Source organism: Zootoca vivipara, chromosome 3, assembly GCF_965207765.1.
Source record: "Zootoca vivipara chromosome 3, rZooViv2.hap1.1, whole genome shotgun sequence".
NCBI lineage: Eukaryota > Metazoa > Chordata > Lepidosauria > Squamata > Lacertidae > Zootoca > Zootoca vivipara.
Window position 1 is genome coordinate 96,325,042 of NC_142586.1, and position 18,452 is coordinate 96,343,493.

At 42.6% G+C, this 18,452-nt stretch overlaps 1 protein-coding gene across 3 annotated transcripts in view; it reads left to right on the forward strand.

Annotated features, from left to right (window-relative positions):
- UBR2 (ubiquitin protein ligase E3 component n-recognin 2) overlaps window positions 1–17,119 on the forward strand; it is a 59,513-nt gene extending 42,394 nt beyond the window's left edge. For all 3 annotated transcript variants that reach the window (XM_060273037.2, XM_060273036.2, XM_088666736.1), the window contains exons 33-47: window positions 198–295; window positions 519–597; window positions 1,534–1,682; window positions 1,801–1,856; window positions 2,905–3,001; window positions 4,370–4,437; window positions 6,378–6,513; window positions 6,802–6,889; window positions 8,010–8,140; window positions 9,164–9,272; window positions 9,998–10,054; window positions 10,971–11,048; window positions 11,788–11,958; window positions 13,434–13,535; window positions 14,827–17,119. In XM_060273037.2, the coding sequence (XP_060129020.2) occupies window positions 198–295; window positions 519–597; window positions 1,534–1,682; window positions 1,801–1,856; window positions 2,905–3,001; window positions 4,370–4,437; window positions 6,378–6,513; window positions 6,802–6,889; window positions 8,010–8,140; window positions 9,164–9,272; window positions 9,998–10,054; window positions 10,971–11,048; window positions 11,788–11,958; window positions 13,434–13,535; window positions 14,827–14,968 (1,561 nt within the window). In that variant the 3' untranslated portion in view covers window positions 14,969–17,119. The remainder of the gene's footprint in view (window positions 1–197; window positions 296–518; window positions 598–1,533; window positions 1,683–1,800; window positions 1,857–2,904; window positions 3,002–4,369; window positions 4,438–6,377; window positions 6,514–6,801; window positions 6,890–8,009; window positions 8,141–9,163; window positions 9,273–9,997; window positions 10,055–10,970; window positions 11,049–11,787; window positions 11,959–13,433; window positions 13,536–14,826) is intronic.
- The last annotated feature ends 1,333 nt before the right edge of the window (window positions 17,120–18,452 follow it).

An 18,452-nucleotide genomic window follows, 5' to 3' on the forward strand; every position in this document is an offset into this window, starting at 1 on the left:
AAGCAATGGAATGGAAGTGCATTGCTTCTCTCTCCCTGTCCCAGAGTTCTTGAATTGGTGAAGAAATCACCTGTGGGAATGCTCTGCTCGTATAGGAATACTGCACAAGGCCTGCATTCCTGATGTCGAACTTGGGGGACTGTTGTATTGTTTATGTAAAAATATGACTTTAAAAATGTATATTTTGTTCTTGACAGGTTAGATTTTTCAAGTCAACAAAATCTTGCTCAGTGGATAAGAACAATATCTCAGCAAATCAAAGCATTGTGTATGCTTCGAGATCAGGAAAGTGCTAGTAAGTGAATTCTGCTTACACTATCACACTTCTCAGAAAAAGGTGGTGAGAAATAGTGTGTTTGCTGTTCAGATTCAGGGGATTTTTCCTTTTGGGTATCTAATTGGCAATGAGACTGTTCTGATGTTAAGAGTGCTTTTTTCTACAGTTTGTAGATTGCAGACATCATGAACAATAGTATTAACATGCCAGAAAAATAATGTATCATTTGCTTACCTTTCAGGTAAACCCTCTTGTAGTAGCTCAGAAAAAATGGATGAACTGCAACTACCTGAAGGGTTTAGACCAGAGTTCCAACCAAAGTATGTATCTGTTTATTAATAATGAACTTCAAATTGTCCTGCTACCAATTTAAATACAGTTTGTTCAGCACTTGCAGGCCAGGGGCATGTAATAACTCTCTTATAAACTACAAGACAAAATATACACATTTTGGCCTTTTTAATTATAAAATGCATGTGGTCATAACATTTACAGAAGCCAAATGGATATGATGTGAGTTTCTTGACTTGTCTTTTATTTCAGGATGAGCAACTGTGGTTAAAAAAAAGGCAAAACATCCAGACACTGGGTGATATCCAGTGTTAGTCGTACTCGGAGTAGATTATTTTATTTTCAGTGGGTATATTCTGGGTATGACTGACATGGGATATCACCCAATGTTGTGTGTATGCAGAAGGAGACTCAGTTCAAAATCCTGATTCTTAGATTTGCAATAAATCTAAATATTGTGCAGTGGAGAGTGATAAAAGCACTCTAGAATACTTTGCAAAGGATTTCAGGTAGTTAGAAACCTAGGTCCAACAACTGAGGATAAGTTACCATTAAGGATGTTTAGTTTTACTTTACATAAATCAATAAAATTGCCACCTAACAACAAGAACCTAAATTAGCAAAAAGAGCATAGCCAAGATTACTCCAGATTATAAAGTAATTATCCTCATCCCTTTCGGCACAACAGTATCACCAAATCAATGGACTTTTGCAGTATTTACTCACAGAAGTGAATACAGTGAGCAAGAGGTGTTCTGAAAAATATGGTTTAAAACCTTCCTAAACTATGAAATCCAAATAAACAAGGATGGCAGATAATCTAAAGGGCACATTAGCTGGGACAGACTCTGTGTCTGGGGCATGCTTGGCCTTTTAGACTAGGAATGTATTCCAGCCAATGTGTAGCTTCTCAAAATCATGCTTTAAACCTGTAGTTAATAGTATGTGTTCTTCACTTATTTAAGGAATCCGTATTCTGAAAGCATCAAGGAAATGCTGAAAACATTTGGCACTGCAACATACAAAGTGGGCCTGAAGGTTCACCCCAATGAAGACGATCTACGTGTACCTATAATGTGCTGGGGCAGTTGTGCATATACAATACAAACAATAGGTAACAAATTTACTATTTGCTAAAATGTAAAATGCTAAAATGTAAAATGCTCACGGGAGCAAGATCCATTTAGGTGTTCTGCTACTCTCACTTAACTTACTATTTTTGCCCTCCACAGAACGGATTTTAGCAGATGAAGAGAAACCATTATTTGGACACTTATCTTGCAGACAGGTACGATGCCCCGACCAGCTAAGGCTGAAGCACTGAGGGATAAGTAGAGATAGTGAAGTGATAACTTTAACTCTTATTTTGGGTCCCCTGTAGTTTTGGAAAAATAGCCATCTATTACAAAATAACCCCCTATTATAGATTATTAATAGGTTTCACCTCCACAAATTCAGCAAAGCAAGGAATTTTCCAAGGGGCTTAATTTTCATTAAACAGCATGAAGGAATGTAAAGTACTACACTTGGGCAAAAAAATGAAAGGCACAAATACAGGATGGGTGACACCTGGCTTGAGAGCAGTACATGTGAAAAGGATCTAGGAGTCTTGGTAGACCACAAACTTGACATGAGTCAGCAGTGTGATGCAGCAGCTAAAAAAGCCAATGCAATTCTGGGCTGCATCAATAGGAGTATAGCATCTAGATCAAGGGAAGTAATAGTACCACTGTATTCTGCTCTGGTCAGACCTCACCTGGAGTACTGTGTCCAGTTCTGGGCACCACAGTTCAAGAAGGATACTGATAAGCTGGAACGTGTCCAGAAGAGGGCAACCAAAATGGTCAAAGGCCTGGAAACGATGCCTTATGAGGAACGGCTTAGGGAGCTGGGTATGTTTAGCCTGGAGAAGAGAAGGTTAAGGGGTGATATGATAACCATGTTCAAATATATAAAAGGATGTCATATAGAGGAGGGAGAAAGGTTGTTTTCTGCTGCTCCAGAGAAGCGGACACGGAGCAACGGATTCAAACTACAAGAAAGAAAATTCCACCTAAACATTAGGAAGAACTTCCTGACAGTAAGAGCTGTTCGGCAGTGGAATTTGCTGCCAAGGAGTGTGGTGGAGTCTCCTTCTTTGGAGGTCTTTAAGCAGAGGCTTGACAGCCATCTGTCAGGAATGCTTTGATGGTGTTTCCTGCTTGGCAGGGGGTTGGACTGGATGGCCCTTGTGGTCTCTTCCAACTCTATGATTCTATGATAAGGAATGAGGTTTGCTTTTGTCTGCTCGTTTGTTTGCCGTACTTGCTTGCAACTGTGGTTATGTCCTCTTCCAGGATGACTGCCTTACTTCGTTGACTAGATTTGCAGCTGCACACTGGGCAGTTTCTTCACTCTCGGCAGTACAGGGTCACTTTGGCAGGCTTTTATCATGTAAGTTCAAGATCACGGTAATTCTTCTCAATTTCAGAATTATGACAGAACAATCAAACTTGAAGAAAAGCTTGTGCGTTCTTAAATAACATTTTGGATCCATAGTTATGTCATGAAATTCTACTCAATATTGATCCAGAGCAGATTCCAGTGTATAGTTAGCAGAGTAAAAACTTAAACTCGTTGCAAGAGTCCCCAAAAATAGACCAGAGGCAATTATATTTCATCCAGCAGAGCTTTACTGCTACTGAAGGCAAATGAGCTTAATGGTCACAAATCCAATACATTCAGGATTGGCACTGTCCATAAGAAGTCCAGTTGCAGCAGACTTAACTTAAACTTACAATAACTTATAAGAAGTCTAAAGCTTAACACTATACAGTGGTGCCTCGACTTACGAACGACTCGACAACCGAATTTTTCTACTTACGAATTTTTCAATTTACGAAGGTGCCTTTGGAACGGATTAAATTCGTAAGTTGAGGCACGACTGTATACAGAACGCCACACCAGAAGAGAGAGAGATAGAAAGAGAAAGTGAAACCCAGGCTCCTTTTGGCCCTACTTTTATAGTCAGCATGACCTTGATAGAAGAGATAACAAAACCAATTTAAGCCAGCTGTACTCGGCTTCTCTGAAGGAATAACCCAAACATGAACCTTCTGCTTATTTCTTTCACACAGAGAAGCTTCCAGAACCCTCTTGAATGAATTAGAATAGGAAAGATCTCTACACACCAGATCAATACAGTGGTACCTCGGTTTGCGACCACAATTGGTTCCGGGGAGCTGGCGCTCCCCGAGGCACGCTTCTGCGCGTGCGCGAAGCACCAATAGAGCGCTTCTGCCCATGCGCGTGCTGAACCCGGATGTAAACACTTCCGGGTCCGCTGTGGTCGGAAACCGAAGCAGTCGCAAACCGAGGTATGACTGTACTTTCTGCACTAAGAAATGCAAACTGACAAGTTAGGCTTCCTCTCAATTAACATGTTGCTGATTTAAATTGCATCAGACCGTCAGTCCACCTAGCCAAGGACAGTGTCTAACTCACCTGGCTGACAGTCTTCCAAGTAGAGGTGCTAAGTGTCTTCTTGAGACAAAGCACTATTGTCCATAGCCAAGTGTTTCTTTGTGGTAACCGTGGTCCATATTTTGAAAGTTTCATCCACCGAAGGTAATACTGGGGACTTGAGTAATAGCCATTGATTTCTGAGTATTATCACCCACTAAATCTACTTCAAACTCAGCGATACTACTCTGAAGCTCAGGTGCCATCAGATAGGTTAGCAAACAGTCTACAGTTTCAGAAATTAAATGTCAAATAATAAAATTCTGACATCAGTAACCATTTTGTATTTTCAATATGCAGCGCTGGTGCCTAATGAAAAAAGTGGAAATCTTGCTTGCATTCTTGATATCGACATGTTTCATTTATTGGTAAGTACCTTTATAAATTCTGCCGGTGCTGCAATCCCATATGCCATACAGTGGAACCTCGGTTTACGAACACCTCGTTTTACGAATTTTCGGTTTACGAACCATCATAAACCGGAAGTGTAAACCGAGGTTTCCAAGGCCTGGGCCGCAGCTGCGGAGGTGCTCTGATGCCTTCGCGAGCACAGAGCGATGCAAGCGCGCACAGAGGGTGCCGTCTGCTTTCCCCTCCTGCTCCCGCCGCCGCTCCCCGACTCACCTCCGCCACCACCGAGCCAGGCTGCCCGCCCGCCCGCCCTGCTTGGAGTTGATCCGGCGTGCCTGGCTGCCGCCTCCTTCCCCGACCCTGGCGCTCGCCTCCTACATGCCCGCCTTGCTCCTTTTAACTGCCGGGCTTATTTATTGGGGGGGGCATTCATACCTCGGGGCCGCGCAGAAGCTTAAAGCGGCGTCCGTGAAGCTTTCGCCAACCCCTGACCCAAAGCAGCTCCCGCCGGCAGAGGCTGTGGCCTTCGAAGGAAGCGCTTTCTTCTTCAGGGCGCTGCGGTTCGTTTAAAAGTGCTGCCGGGAACTGCACCTCCGCGAGGGGATAAAGCGCAGAGCCTGGGATTCTTTCGAGGGAGAAACGAAACGGCAGAGGCTGTAGGAATCCGGCTCATTTCGATCCCCTCAGGGAAACTTCCATGTGCTTTATCCCCTCGCGGAGGTGCAGTTACCGGCAGCCCTTTTAAACGAACCGCAGCGCCCTGAGGAAGAAAGCTGAGGATGAGCTGCCATTGCCGGGCTACTGCATGCCCAGCAGGGCCAGGATCTCGCGACGCTGTCGCCCACTGAGGCGTCGCTGCTGGGGTGGCTGCTGCTGCAGGCAAGAGGCAGCCTGCTGCCGGTCAGGGTGGGTTATGTCCGGGGCTGAGGTCTTCCCGGCAGCCCCTGCGAGCAGGGCCAGGATCTCGCGCCGCTCTCGCCCGCTGCGGCGTCGCTGCGGCGGCGGCGGCTGCTGCTGCTGCTAGCAGCAAGAGGCAGCCTGCTGCCAGGCTGCTGCCGGTCAGGGCAGGTAATGTCTGGGGCTGAGGTCTTCCCGGCAGGGCCAGGATCTCGCACCGCTCTCACCCGCTGAGGCGTTGCTGCTGGGGCGGCTGCTGCTGCTGTGGACAGGAGGTGGTGGCGTGGTTTGACGCCCGGCGGGCCCAGGGCTCTCCCACCAGCAGCAGCATGAGGAAGAGCAAGGGGATTGGGGCTGGCAGGAGCCGCATCCTGGCGCCCAGCTCGGCAGTGGCGGCAGCAGCAGCCCGGCCAGGACGCAGGCTGATCGGGCGCGCCGCGGCCGGCGGGGCGGCCCTTTAAGCGGCTCGAGGCGGGCTAGGCAGCCACTCGCTTCCTCCAGCCCTGCCCTCCGCCGAGCGACGGTGAGGGGCCCTGAGCACGTGCAGAGTGCCTCCCCTCTGCCAGGAGCGTAAAAGACAGTAAAATTTGTGTTGCCTTAGCCCCCTAAGGCATCGTTTTTCCTTGTCTGGAACGGATTAATCCACTTCCCATTACTTTCAATGGGAAAGTTTGCTTCGGTTTATGAACAGACTTCCGGAACCAATTGTGTTCATAAACCGAGGTACCACTGTATATCATTAGCTTAACATTTGGAAAGAAAGTCCGGTGCACTGGAAATATGTCTAGCAAAATATTTTTTATGAACTATAGCAGAAAAGAAATGTTGCAGGTCAGAGTCTCGCAACAGGAAGTAAATACTTGACTTGTATGACTGACTTTTCCATTGGTTTACTGAAGTAGTGGGTCAGTAGTTAACATTCAAAGTCAGCCCTGTTTGTTGCTTTATGTAAGGATGCTGAAAAGATGGCTTTGCAGGATTGGGCTAAGCAGACGTAAATGGGAAATGGATGAGAAAATTCAATCGTTCTGTCTCTTAAACATTTTCTCCTTTTCTACAGGTGTGCTTGGTGCTCTCTTTCCCTGCTGTACACAGTCAGGATTTTTCAGGAGTTAGTCTTGGTACTGGAGATATTCATATCTTCCACCTTGTTACTATGGCACATATTGTACAAATAATGCTTACCTCATCCACAGGTAATGTGTTCTGTTTAAAGTTATGCTGATTTGTGCATGAAGGGAAACTAAATAATTATGGCTTCTTGGACAAAATAATGGTTAACCGTGACGCAGGTGTATATTGTGATAGTTGCAGTCATGCTTTATGAAACGAAAAGCATTGCTCCAGTGCAACGTTTTGTTAATGCTACTATGTTCTCGGTATATAGATTTAGCAAGTTTTCAAATTGCACAAAGTTCTCTGGTGAAGCATCCACAACTGTGGTCACTACAATTAGGTTTAGACTTACTTTGTTCACTTTTCAGAAGAAGATGGCATGGACCAAGAAAATCCTACGGGTGAAGAAGAAGCAGTTCTTGCTTTGCATAAATGTCTTGGCCGGTATGCAGGAAGGTAAAATCATAGTTTTTGGTGCAGCCTTTCCACACATTGTTCTACAGTACTTGCCTTCTCCAAGCTTAATATATGTGGAAGCTCATTTCTTACTCTCCAGAGGTGGAGCCACATAGAGAAAACTCTCTGCTGACTATTTCAGATAAGCTCTGATGAGCAGGCCGTCTTTCAGGTGTTCTGGTTTAGGGCTTGAAAGAACCCAATGTGGAGCTCAAACCCACGACCCCGAGATTAAGAGTATCATGTTCTACCAAATGAGCTCAGGGCTAGCTCAGTGACATGATACTGCTTTACATGTAGATGGGGCCTTAGTTACTGTGGGGTTATTAAAGATGTGGGGTTAGCCCTGGGACTGAATAGGCAATAGTGTTTTGACTTCGAATCTACAGTCATACCTCGGTTTAAGTACGCTTCGGTTTGAGTACTTTCAGTTTAAGTTCTCTGCGGACCCGTCTGGAATGGATTAATCCACTTTCCATTACTTTCAATGGGAAAGTTCGCTTCAGGTTAAGTACGCTTCAGGTTAAGTACGGACTTCCAGAACCAATTACACTCATACTTCAGGTTAAGTACGCTTCAGGTTGAGTACTCGGCGGACCCGTCTGGAACGGATTAATCCACTTTCCATTACTTTCAATGGGAAAGTTCGCTTCAGGTTAAGTACGCTTCAGGTTAAGTACAGACTTCCGGAACCAATTGTGTACTTAAACCGAGGTACCACTGTACTTTAAAAAACAATGAAGTCAAAAGATTTGGGGTGGAATCCAATTGGTGCCCTTGCACTCTTTTCACCCAGTGAAAGATTTCACTAATGGAAGATACAGGAAAATCAGCAAAATAATAATAATATTCCTTTATCACCTCGACCCCACAGCACCCCTAAAACAGCTCCACAGAATTTGGAGACATTCCATAACAGGGCCCTCCTCTCCAATTAGCAAAGGCATCCGCTGAATAAATAGTCATTCTGTGAGCACAAGGGCACCAGTTGGATCACACCCTTTATTTCCCTGCCTGGGCACTTAATTGATGAAATACAAAATCAAGTAAATGTTTGTGGCATTTTGTGTAACTTTTAAGATTGATTTCACAAAAATACTATATCTGTTTTTATTCTTAGTGCCTTCAAAGAAATGTCCTCTGGATGGCATCTATGGAGAGGTATAAAAGCTGGGATCATGCCTTTTCTGAGGTGCTCTGCTATGTTCTTCCACTATTTAAATGGTGTTCCAGTACCACCAGAATTGCAAGGTATTTAATCAGTTAGCTACATTGAAGCAATAATGTGAATGACTGGTGAAGTGTAATTTTAAACACTAAAGAATGAATTGCAGCTTTGTATATTCCATATTATAACTAATTTGTCTTGAAAATGAAAGTGAGGTGCAATGTGATTTTATAGAAAATGCAGTAGTGGATAATTAAATTTTGGATAGCTTACGCTTGTAAACAAAATATGCATTAAATAAGGAACAAAAATGAAAAACAATAACCTTGCAGAATTACCATACCATGTGTAAAGAGCTAAATATAAACTAAAGTGGCCCAAATCCAGAGAACATTAATTGTGCTTAAGTCCCATTAAAATAAATAGCTTGTCATGACTAATTTTATGTCCCATTAATTTCAAGGAGACTTTAGTTGGGCTTTGCATATGGGCCTATTAGTTTTCCCTTGGTCGTTGCTATATTTCACTAATTCGGTTAATCTTATTGGAAATATGGGTTCTTTCACCTGCACATCTTACAATGTGATACATATCCTCTACCAACAATCCCCTTGCACATTCTGCGTAGGACAGACAGGTGAGCTTCTGCACAGAGACTCTACGCAAATCACTGGAGGGAATTTTCAACACCACAGAATAGTCTCTAACCAACCTTAAGGTGATAATGCTGGAAAAGGGGAACTTCAAAAGGAAACTGCAATATGAAACCGCTGAATCACAACAATGTATATACCTGTAACTCAGGATGCCATTTAATGCATCTCTTTGAAGCCCCCCCCCAAGCAGTATATAAATTTCATGACATAAATAAATAAAAGCATCTAGCGAAGCAAACTGTAGTCCATGAAAGCTTATTCCCTCTTAAATGTTAGTGTATTGCAGCACAAAACATAACTATTTTTGTGGAACCTTAAAGACTGCAAAATGGCTACTTCTCTAGAAATTATACACATGCGTACATGTGTGTTTGGGGAGTTCCTTCCAGGTGATTGATTCATCTAACCATCATCATGATATATCTTCCTTTTCTCTCTCTCTCGTTGCAGTCAGCGGGGCAAACCAGTTTGAACATTTATGTAGCTATCTCTCTTTGCCAAACAACCTCGTTTGCCTTTTTCAAGAAAACAGCAAAATTACAGATACGCTAGTTGAAAGGTAGGAACGATATTTATTATTTCAATTTAAATACTGGTAAATATACAGTGGAAAAATGGTTCCCTTTTTTTGTAGAGCGTTTATATCAGATGACAGAGAGAACTAGCAGTGTGTGCATTTGGAGACAACCTGATAGTTAAACATTATAAATCACTGTGCCAGCAGACACATGCTTATTTAAAATAGTGCAGGGCAGCAATTGCACCCATGCAGTACACATTTGCATTGTTCTGTGCTGTTACAGGCAAATATGAGTATTTTGTATCACACAGCTATAAGGATTAGTACTACCTCATTGCATTGGGGTATAGTTCCCAAATGCAAGATCCTGGAGTGGAGATAGCTATCATTCTAATGGTGGCATACAGCAAGATTTTGTGATGGGATTGCAATAGACAGCCTATACCACAGTAGATCTCCCGCCCAAAAAAAACAACAACCCAACAACAACATGTGAAATCTGCTGCTGCTGTTGGAATGCTGAAAGCTGTTTTTGAGAAATTTCACAGCATTGTTGTTGTTTAGTTGTTTAGTCGTGTCCAACTTTTCGTGACCCCATGGACTCCAGCATTCACAGCATTAAGAGTATTTAAATTACAACGGGTTTGATCCAGAGATGCCCTTTTGCAAATGGAATTTCTGGATGCAGGATATGGAATCATGCACTTCTCAGTTGGCTCCTACAAGAATGAACCCTAACCTTTCTCCCCACTTTCCATTAATAGCTGGTGTAATAACGATGAAGTAAAAAGATACCTGCAAGGTCAGAGACAAGCCATAAGGTAAGTAAGAGAAAACCAGCAGGAGGGAAAGATTCAGGCGCATGTAAGACACGCTGCTCACCCCTGTTTTATCTGTGAATGGGGCAGACTTGCAAACGATGGCTCCCATCACATCCCTTTTGGCCTTTACTTGGCGTTTGTTCAGAGGCTGTGTGGATACCCCATCCTCCCCCTGCCCTGCTTCTTACATTGTAGGTCCAGTTAGGCTAGTTAGCTGTTTTCTTAAAAGGGAGCGTATAAATCCATGATGGAGTTTCTAGTGCGAGAATAAGGGCATTGCATACAGTGATGCTGTCCTTGCAAGAACACTACCAATGTGGGAACATGGTCAGAAAAGTTCATCAGCTGAATGAGCAGACAAGTATAAATCCCATTGCTGCTTCCCTCTTCCTCATAGTTACCATACCTTCCTATTGCTCTTTTCTACTGCCTACCTCTCCCCAGCCTGCACGCCTCTGTTTGCTATCTCATCAACATCTTTCCAGTGTTTTTGTTGCCTGTCCTGATGCAGGTAATGACAGATTTAAATTGAAGCCCGATTGAAATAAGGCCAGGTCATTCATTTCTGCCAAGCATTTTTGAATGTGGGCAGCCACCACCTTCTCAAGCCCCTTGCCCAGGAAGGAGATTGTCTTATACCCTTGTTGTCATATACCTTTGGGTCTAGGGAAGATAGTCTTCAGACGTAGCTGTATCACTGCCCCCTCCCACACTAAAGCATTTACCACCCACCCACTAGACACAAGGGTCACCCAAACTCACTAAGCTTGTAGTTAAAGGTCTTTCTATAATTAAAAAAAGTCAATATTACATTATAGCTTAACAGTGAATCCAAATGTTAATAGATCAAACTGTTTACATACGGAAGCCAAGTTTGAAATGTATTAATGTGTATTATTGGTTCGTTTCATTTTAGCTACCCGCGAGAATCTAACAAATTAATAGACCTTCCCGATGATTACAGTAGCCTCATCAATCAAGCTTCTAACTTTTCGTAAGTCTTATGCAATTCCTTATGACCACCTCCACCTTGATTTTTATTGAAATAATTCTGAAACCGGGCTGCAGCTCAGTAACCTTTGCAGTCCTTGGCATCTTCAGTTGAAGGGGATCTTAAAGTTTTGGGAAAAGTTGAAAGGTTTATTAAAACTTTCATGAATGCTTTGTTCAGCTCCTCACTTTCTGTATCCTTAAAAATACTAAACACATTTTTAAAGTTTTTAAACTTTCAAAATATAGGCTTGGGCCCAAATGTGCTCTCTATCGGCAAAAGGGGTTTCTCGATTTGGTGTGAAAGAGGTGTCAAATAGTGCTTTATCTTCTTCTCTTGCCCAGGAAAAGCAGGGTTTATGTGAGGTGCATTGCTGCTTAGCTTCTCCCCTCTCCATGAGCAGAAAGGCATTTCTGCTCACAAAAGGCATCTCCCTGTGCCCCAACTCCAGTCTTTTCCCATTCTCCCCCCCCTGCTGCATCCTGTCCTGTTTCAGAGGCTCTTCCATACTCAAGGGTCAGCTTTTTGTGTTGGGGGGGGGGGAGAGTGATGACAGCAGGAAGCAGTTAGGAGAAGGAAGTTAGAAAATCTCATTGCATGAGTGAAGTTCCACTCACCATTCTTTGGATCCAAGACATAAACTAAATAGAGTATATTATAATAGTCACAGTGAAACTTACCCAAGTAGATACAATAACATGATATTAAATATAAATGTCACATCTTTTTGTTTCTTACAAAGGTGTCCAAAGTCAGGAGGTGATAAAAGTAGAGCACCAACGTTGTGCCTTGTATGTGGGACCATGTTGTGTTCTCAGAGCTACTGTTGTCAAACAGAGTTGGAAGGAGAAGACGTAGGAGCCTGTACTGCACATACGTTTATCTGTGGCTCTGGAGTAGGAATTTTTCTCAGGTAAGAGGGTGGTTGCACTTGAATAGTTCCAATGCACAGTCACACCTCTCACACAGCGAGAGGAGACTAAGTTGTAGGATTTGCTTTTAATAATAATAAGATAATATATTAATTATATCCCACCCATCTGCCTGGGTTTCCCCAGCCACTCTGGGTGGCTCCCAACAATATTACAATTAATAATAATAAAAGCATTGAAATATCAAACATTAAAAACTTCCCTAAATAGGGCTGCCTTCAGGTGTCTTCTAAAAGTCAGATAGTTGTTTATTTCCTTGACATCTGGTGGGAGGGCGTTCCACAGGGTGGGTGTCACTACCAAGAAGGCCCTCTGCCTGGTTCCCTGTAACTTGGCTTCTCACAGTGAGGGAACTGCGAGAAGGCCCTCTGCGCTGGACCTCAGTGTCCAGGCAGAACGATGGGGGTGGAGACACTCCTTCAGGTATACTTGGCCAAGGGCTTTAAAGGACAGCACCAACACTTTGAATTGTGCTCAGAAATGTACTGGGAGCCAATGTAGGTCTTTCAGGACCGGTGTAATAATAATAATAATAATAATATTAATACCAAATTTTTATTTGTATCCCGCTCTCCCCTGCCGAGGCCGGGCTCAGAGCAGCTAACATCATCAAGACAACACAATATGCATAAAAACAGACATCAGTTAATTAAAATACATCTTAAAATTAATTCAGACAAGTTAAAATCTAGGCATGTGGCAATTATCAGGTTGGAATTGAGAATGGTTGGCCCTGTGGAAACAGGGCCAACTGTTTCCACTGATCATACAAGGACCTGTGAGCAGGTTGGGGGCCTCCTTCGGGCTTGTTTTATACAAAGGAAAGTAAATCAAACTGTGTCCTGCCCAAAGGCCTGGCAGAGCAGCTCCGTCTTGCAGGCCCTGTGGAAAGATGTCAAGTCCCGCAGGGCCCTGGTCTCTTGGGGGAGAGCGTTCCACCGGGCTGGGGCTACGGCCGAAAAGGCCCTGGCTCTAGTCGAAGCTAGTCTAATTTCCCTGGGGCCAGGAATCTTCAAGGTGTTGTTGCTAGCAGTTGTTATGTGGTCTTGGTGGCCGCTCCCAGTCACCAGTCTAGCTGCCGCATTCTGGATTAGTTGCAGTTTCCATGTCACCTTGAAAGGTAGCCCCATGTAGATCGCATTGTAGTAGTCCAAGCAGGAGATAACCAGAGCATGCACCACTCTGGCGAGACAGTGCGCAGGCAGATAGGATCTCAGTTGGTATACAGATGGAGCTGGTAGGCAGCTGCCCTGGACACAGAATTGACCTGCGCCTTCACTCTGCACTCATCTCACGCAGTTGCCCATTGAGGAGGCACAGGCTGTGGTTCTGTGAAAATGGCTCAGTTCTTCTGCTTGTGATGAACTTTATCCTCTAATTGCTGGTGGGATTATTGATTTAAGAGACATTCGGAGTTCCATTAACCAGGACGTCATCTTTTGTGTGATCTTTTCAGAGTACGGGAGTGTCAAGTGCTATTCTTAGCTGGAAAAACAAAGGGCTGCTTCTATGCTCCTCCTTACCTTGATGACTATGGAGAAACGGATCAGGGACTCAGGTAGCTTTCCGTATTCTGTGTTGTATTTGTTTTGTTTGTTTGCAAAAAAAAAAGAAAACAAACAACCTATGTTGCCAGAACTAAGGAAAAACACCGTGATGGTGAACCGCATGAAACCATCAATAAAGTTATATTATTTTTCAAAGTTAATCGCAGTTCTGTGAAATAGACCCATTTCACAAAAATGGACTTCCATGAGGTCATTTAAATTGTTACTAGTTAATAAGGATGGACACTGTTGCCATGGCTTCTAGATGTCAGATGCATATGGAAATATAATTTATAGAGTTGAATCCGGTAGTGGGAAGTCATGGCAAGTTTTGAACAAAAAGTTAAGCATCCAGTCAGTGAATCCTGTTGCAGGATGCCCTTCAAACTGGAGCTTGAGGGCACTGCTTAATGTGCAGATGTTGTTAATATAATGTGGGAGCATCATGGAAACCCTACGCTGGCTAAACTCCATTATTATTATTATTATATGTACCAGAACCTTTTGTTTTATGGTACCAGCCTCATGGAAACTGGGCAAGTCTTATTTGGTGTTTGGCCCGCAAAATGTGTAGTTTGGGGAATAACGAAAGTCTGGGGAAGCATAGATTTCACCAAGGATTAAGTACCAGTTGCATATAGGAAGCTAATTGGAATCAGGAAAAAAGCATCCATCTCTGCCTGCCTCATCTAGTTAGGATAAAGAAGACTTAACATTCTATATACCACAACTCCGAGTATTCAGACTGCTTCACGTACATTATCTAATTAAGGTGTGGGCAGACTTTTGGCTTGTGGTATCTACTTTGGGGTTTGTTTGTTTTTTGCAACCCCAAGATCCACCAGCCAGAGCCAAGTGCAAAAGACATACACTTAAATATTTCTGGGCCCTTCTGATCACAGGGGTTTTGCTGACCCCTGAACTAAGTAATCTCTACAAACAGCCTTGTAAGGTCGAGCAATACTTCAAATGGGCATGGGCATATGAGGGAATAGACAATACCCCAAGGTGTCAGCGAGGTGATGTTTAATGGATGTGGATATTATGAGGAATGCCTCATAAAGTGCTGCTGCTGGTTTTCATTATTATTATTATTATTATTATTATTATTATTTTAAAAAATATGTTTATTTTTATTGGATTTATTGTTTGCCTAATTGTTTCAGCCCTGAGACCAGGGCATGCTTATAAATGTTGCAAACAAATGGTTTTATTTATTTATTTTTACATGCAAGATAGCATCTGGAACTTGGAATATTTCATGTTCTTACAGTTGCTTTTTCATGGACTTTTCTATCCTAGACGAGGGAATCCTTTACATCTGTGCAGAGAGCGATTTAAAAAGATCCAAAAACTCTGGCAGCAACACAGCATTACGGAGGAAATAGGACACGCACAAGAAGCAAATCAAACGTTAGTAGGCATCGACTGGCAACATTTATAACTAATTTCTTTCCGAAGACTGGAACTTCATGATCATCCTTTTATAATCCAGCAAAATATGTCAGCCGGAAGGAGGATTAGGAAACAAAGGATTGAAGTAATAAAGAGAAGAGTCTAGTTCTTTTATTGACTTTTCCATGTTTGTATATTTCCTGGTTTCCATAACCATGTAAACTTTTCTGTTTAGCAGATTTGATCAATAGTATTATTTGCACTGCTTCTTTCATACACAACCTGTTGATTTCTATAACTTGGACTATTGAATTTAACATTTCTAATACAAAAGTAGCCATCTCCTTGGGGTATGAAATGTTTTTGGATAAGAGGAGGAAATCTCTGCTGAAATGGCAACTTAGCACAATGTTGAAGTGGTGTGTTCACCCTTTTGTAGTAAATCTGAGCCATTTTGCATTTTAGTACTTAAAACTTGTAATGGAATGAAATAGAGGTGCAAAAAAAATATGTAGCAATGGGTTTATCTATAGGAGTGCAGAAGAACACTCATTGTATCTAAAACGACTTTGTAATCTGAAGCCTTGCAGGGCTATTTTGCCTTTGTCTTTCTTCTTATTAAAAGAAAACACTATAATAAGGAAAACTAACTTAAAGATCTTTTTTTTGAAATATTGCACTCTTTAGAATTATTGTGTGGATTGTGATATTGACATAGTGGGCAAAAACAGAATGCCCTTGTCCATGCTGTGATTGATAACCTTCTGTGTTTAGAAGGTTGACATTCTGCTTAGTTGATTTGAGATATTGAGTAACATCACCCATCAGAGAAGTCATGCGAAAATTAATTTGGTGTCAGATTGAAGAGGGAGAGAATAAGATTTTCATTTCATTTAAATTTGTTGATTAGCAGCCTTCAAGGTTCAGGATCCAGTCCCCTTTTGAAAGTTTCAAGATAAAAAGTGAGATAAAAAGGACACTTCCCCTACCACCACATTAATTTCCTTTAATTTGCACCGCCATCTACATCCATTTGTACTTGGCTGGCGTTCTGTAAAGAAGTTTGTCTATAGTATATTTTGTAAGTATATTGAAATAACTGCACAGATTTTGCACATGGGTGCCTGAAGGCAGTGAATTTTCTAAATATACATCGGGGCCTCCAATAAAACCACATGAAATAACATTATACTTTCCTTAGAGGTTTCATGCTCTCTGTCCCTTCCAAATAGCATCCTTTTAAAAATAAATAGCTATAATCTGTAATCTTAGTTAGTTCTGATAACTCTTGGGATTTTTCCTGGCTTTCACCTTCAGTTCAGAGATGCCATCCCACGAACAGCCAGTATACTTGCAATTAGTCTAAGTTTGGGGTTTTTTTCAGTGATCTAACACATCAAGTAGTGTTTACAGCAGTCTTCTATAGGCTCAGAATAGTTGCAGTGAATACATAAGACACAAATTCAAAGCTATACCAGTTCAGCTTCCTTTTCTTAGGGAGAATAACTTTTGATAGGACAGACTTGTCCATCTGATCAGTCTTCCTACATGTGTTTGCTAGTAGTTCCTGAGCCTCTCCTTCTTTGCTGAGTGTTGTGTAACTAGCAAGAAAATATTCAGTCTTCATTTTCCCTTTGATTAGGTTGTGTGTAAAGCTATTTGCTGTGCATGTTACACTTAATGTACTAGTTCTGCTCTAATACTGTTTCTTTGGGATTTTTTGGGGGGGAAACTTGCTTTAAGAGGCATTTAGTAACAATGCATTTAGATTCTCAGTCTCCTCTGCTCCTCTTTTTATGGGTGCATAAAACAGAAAAATAGGATCTGCTGCCATTTAACTGACAAGTTTCTATGTAAAGTAAATATTGAGAGAATAAGGTCTTTTCCCCTCAGGTACACTTGTCCAAGATGGCAGTCAAATGGGTTGATGGAATTATGACTATATGACATAGGAAAGTGTATAAATTTATCCTGGTTTTTTTGTAGGATTGCTCATTCTTCAACAACCCATTTTCTTCTCTGACTTTTTTTCCTTTTGCATGTATTTATGTTCATTGTAGAAATGTTTATATAACAAGCTTTCAGTATCGGGGAATTAATACCTGTAATAACTTTCATATCTGTGGACAACTTGTAAAAATTCAAATGTATCATATGTATAAAAAGTATAAAAATAAATGCTTTAGGTGTTGACATTCGATTGATGTGTGAACCTGTTGATTTATTTTTTTTTAAAGGAGAAAAGTGTGCCGAATGTTTTGTGCTACTACGGTAGCTTTTGTGTTTTTTAGAGTAATAGCCTGGATCAACATCTCTGTCTACATTCAGACATCTGAGTTCAAGCATCTTGTCAGCATTTTAGCAAATTAGTATTACACAGCAGAGCACAGAAGATTGATTTTCACATTGCAAAGGTAAAGGTTTAGAGCGGGGATGAGGAACCTGTGGTTGTCCTAGACCAGGCACCCCCAAACTTCGGCCCTCCAGATGTTTTGGACTACAATTCCCATCTTGCCCGACCACTGGTCCTGTTAGCTAGGGATCATGGGAGTTGTAGGCCAAAACATCTGGAGGGCCGCAGTTTGGGGATGCCTGTCCTAGACACTGTTTGGCTACCAGCAGCCCTCATTGGCTATACTGACTGGCCAGTTGGGAGTTAGAGTCCAGCAACATCTAACCAGGCGTAGCTTCCTCCCTTCTCCAGGTCAAATGCAGTGGTGGCCATTAGCAATTACCACATGCTGAACTGAGAAGCATTGCTTAAGGGCACCACTTTGCCCTACCTTCCAGAATTTGTCCTCAACTAAAGTATTACTCCAAGTGCACACTACTGCCAGAGCCTCATGTGTTTCCCTGAAAGGGATGGTCACAACTTTCCCCTCCCTAGTTTACAGAGACATTTGATCCATTTTTGCTAACTTTGCGTGATGGTTTATGAGTCCATGAAAATAAATGAGGGGGTGGGTGGGAAGTATTGGTGATTACACATAAAATATTTATTTATTGTTAAATTGATATCCTGCCCTTTTCCCCAAAGGAGCACAGAATATCATTTAACAATTCATTTTTAAGTAGTTCTTGCAGGATGTGTACCTTCAGTTTGCTACATATTAAGGCAGAGGTTTTCAACTTTTTTGAGTCCACGATTCCCTTGACCAACTACATTCTTTCTGCAGCACCTCTGTGGGGCTCAGGAGCCCAGTTATGTCACCCCATGCCTGCGGAGCTGGCAGCCCCTCGCCCTTTTTCAAACACCCTCCCTTGGGGAGTGTTCCCTCAGCCTCCTCTCCTCTCCCCTCTCTGGGCATCTGCAGCTGCCGTCCCTGGTCTCTGAGTGCCCGCCCCCCCCCCGGCCCCAAAGAGAGGTGGCTCCTCACAGTGCCCCACAGGGGCCTGGGAAGAAGATGCCCCCAGCCTTAGTGGCCCAATGGAGGCTGGCCAAAGGTGAACGTGAGGCCAGCACCTTACCTTGAGAGGCAGCAGTGGCAACAGCAGGTGCTGCCAGGCCTGCATGGCGGAAAGGCTCCCCTTCA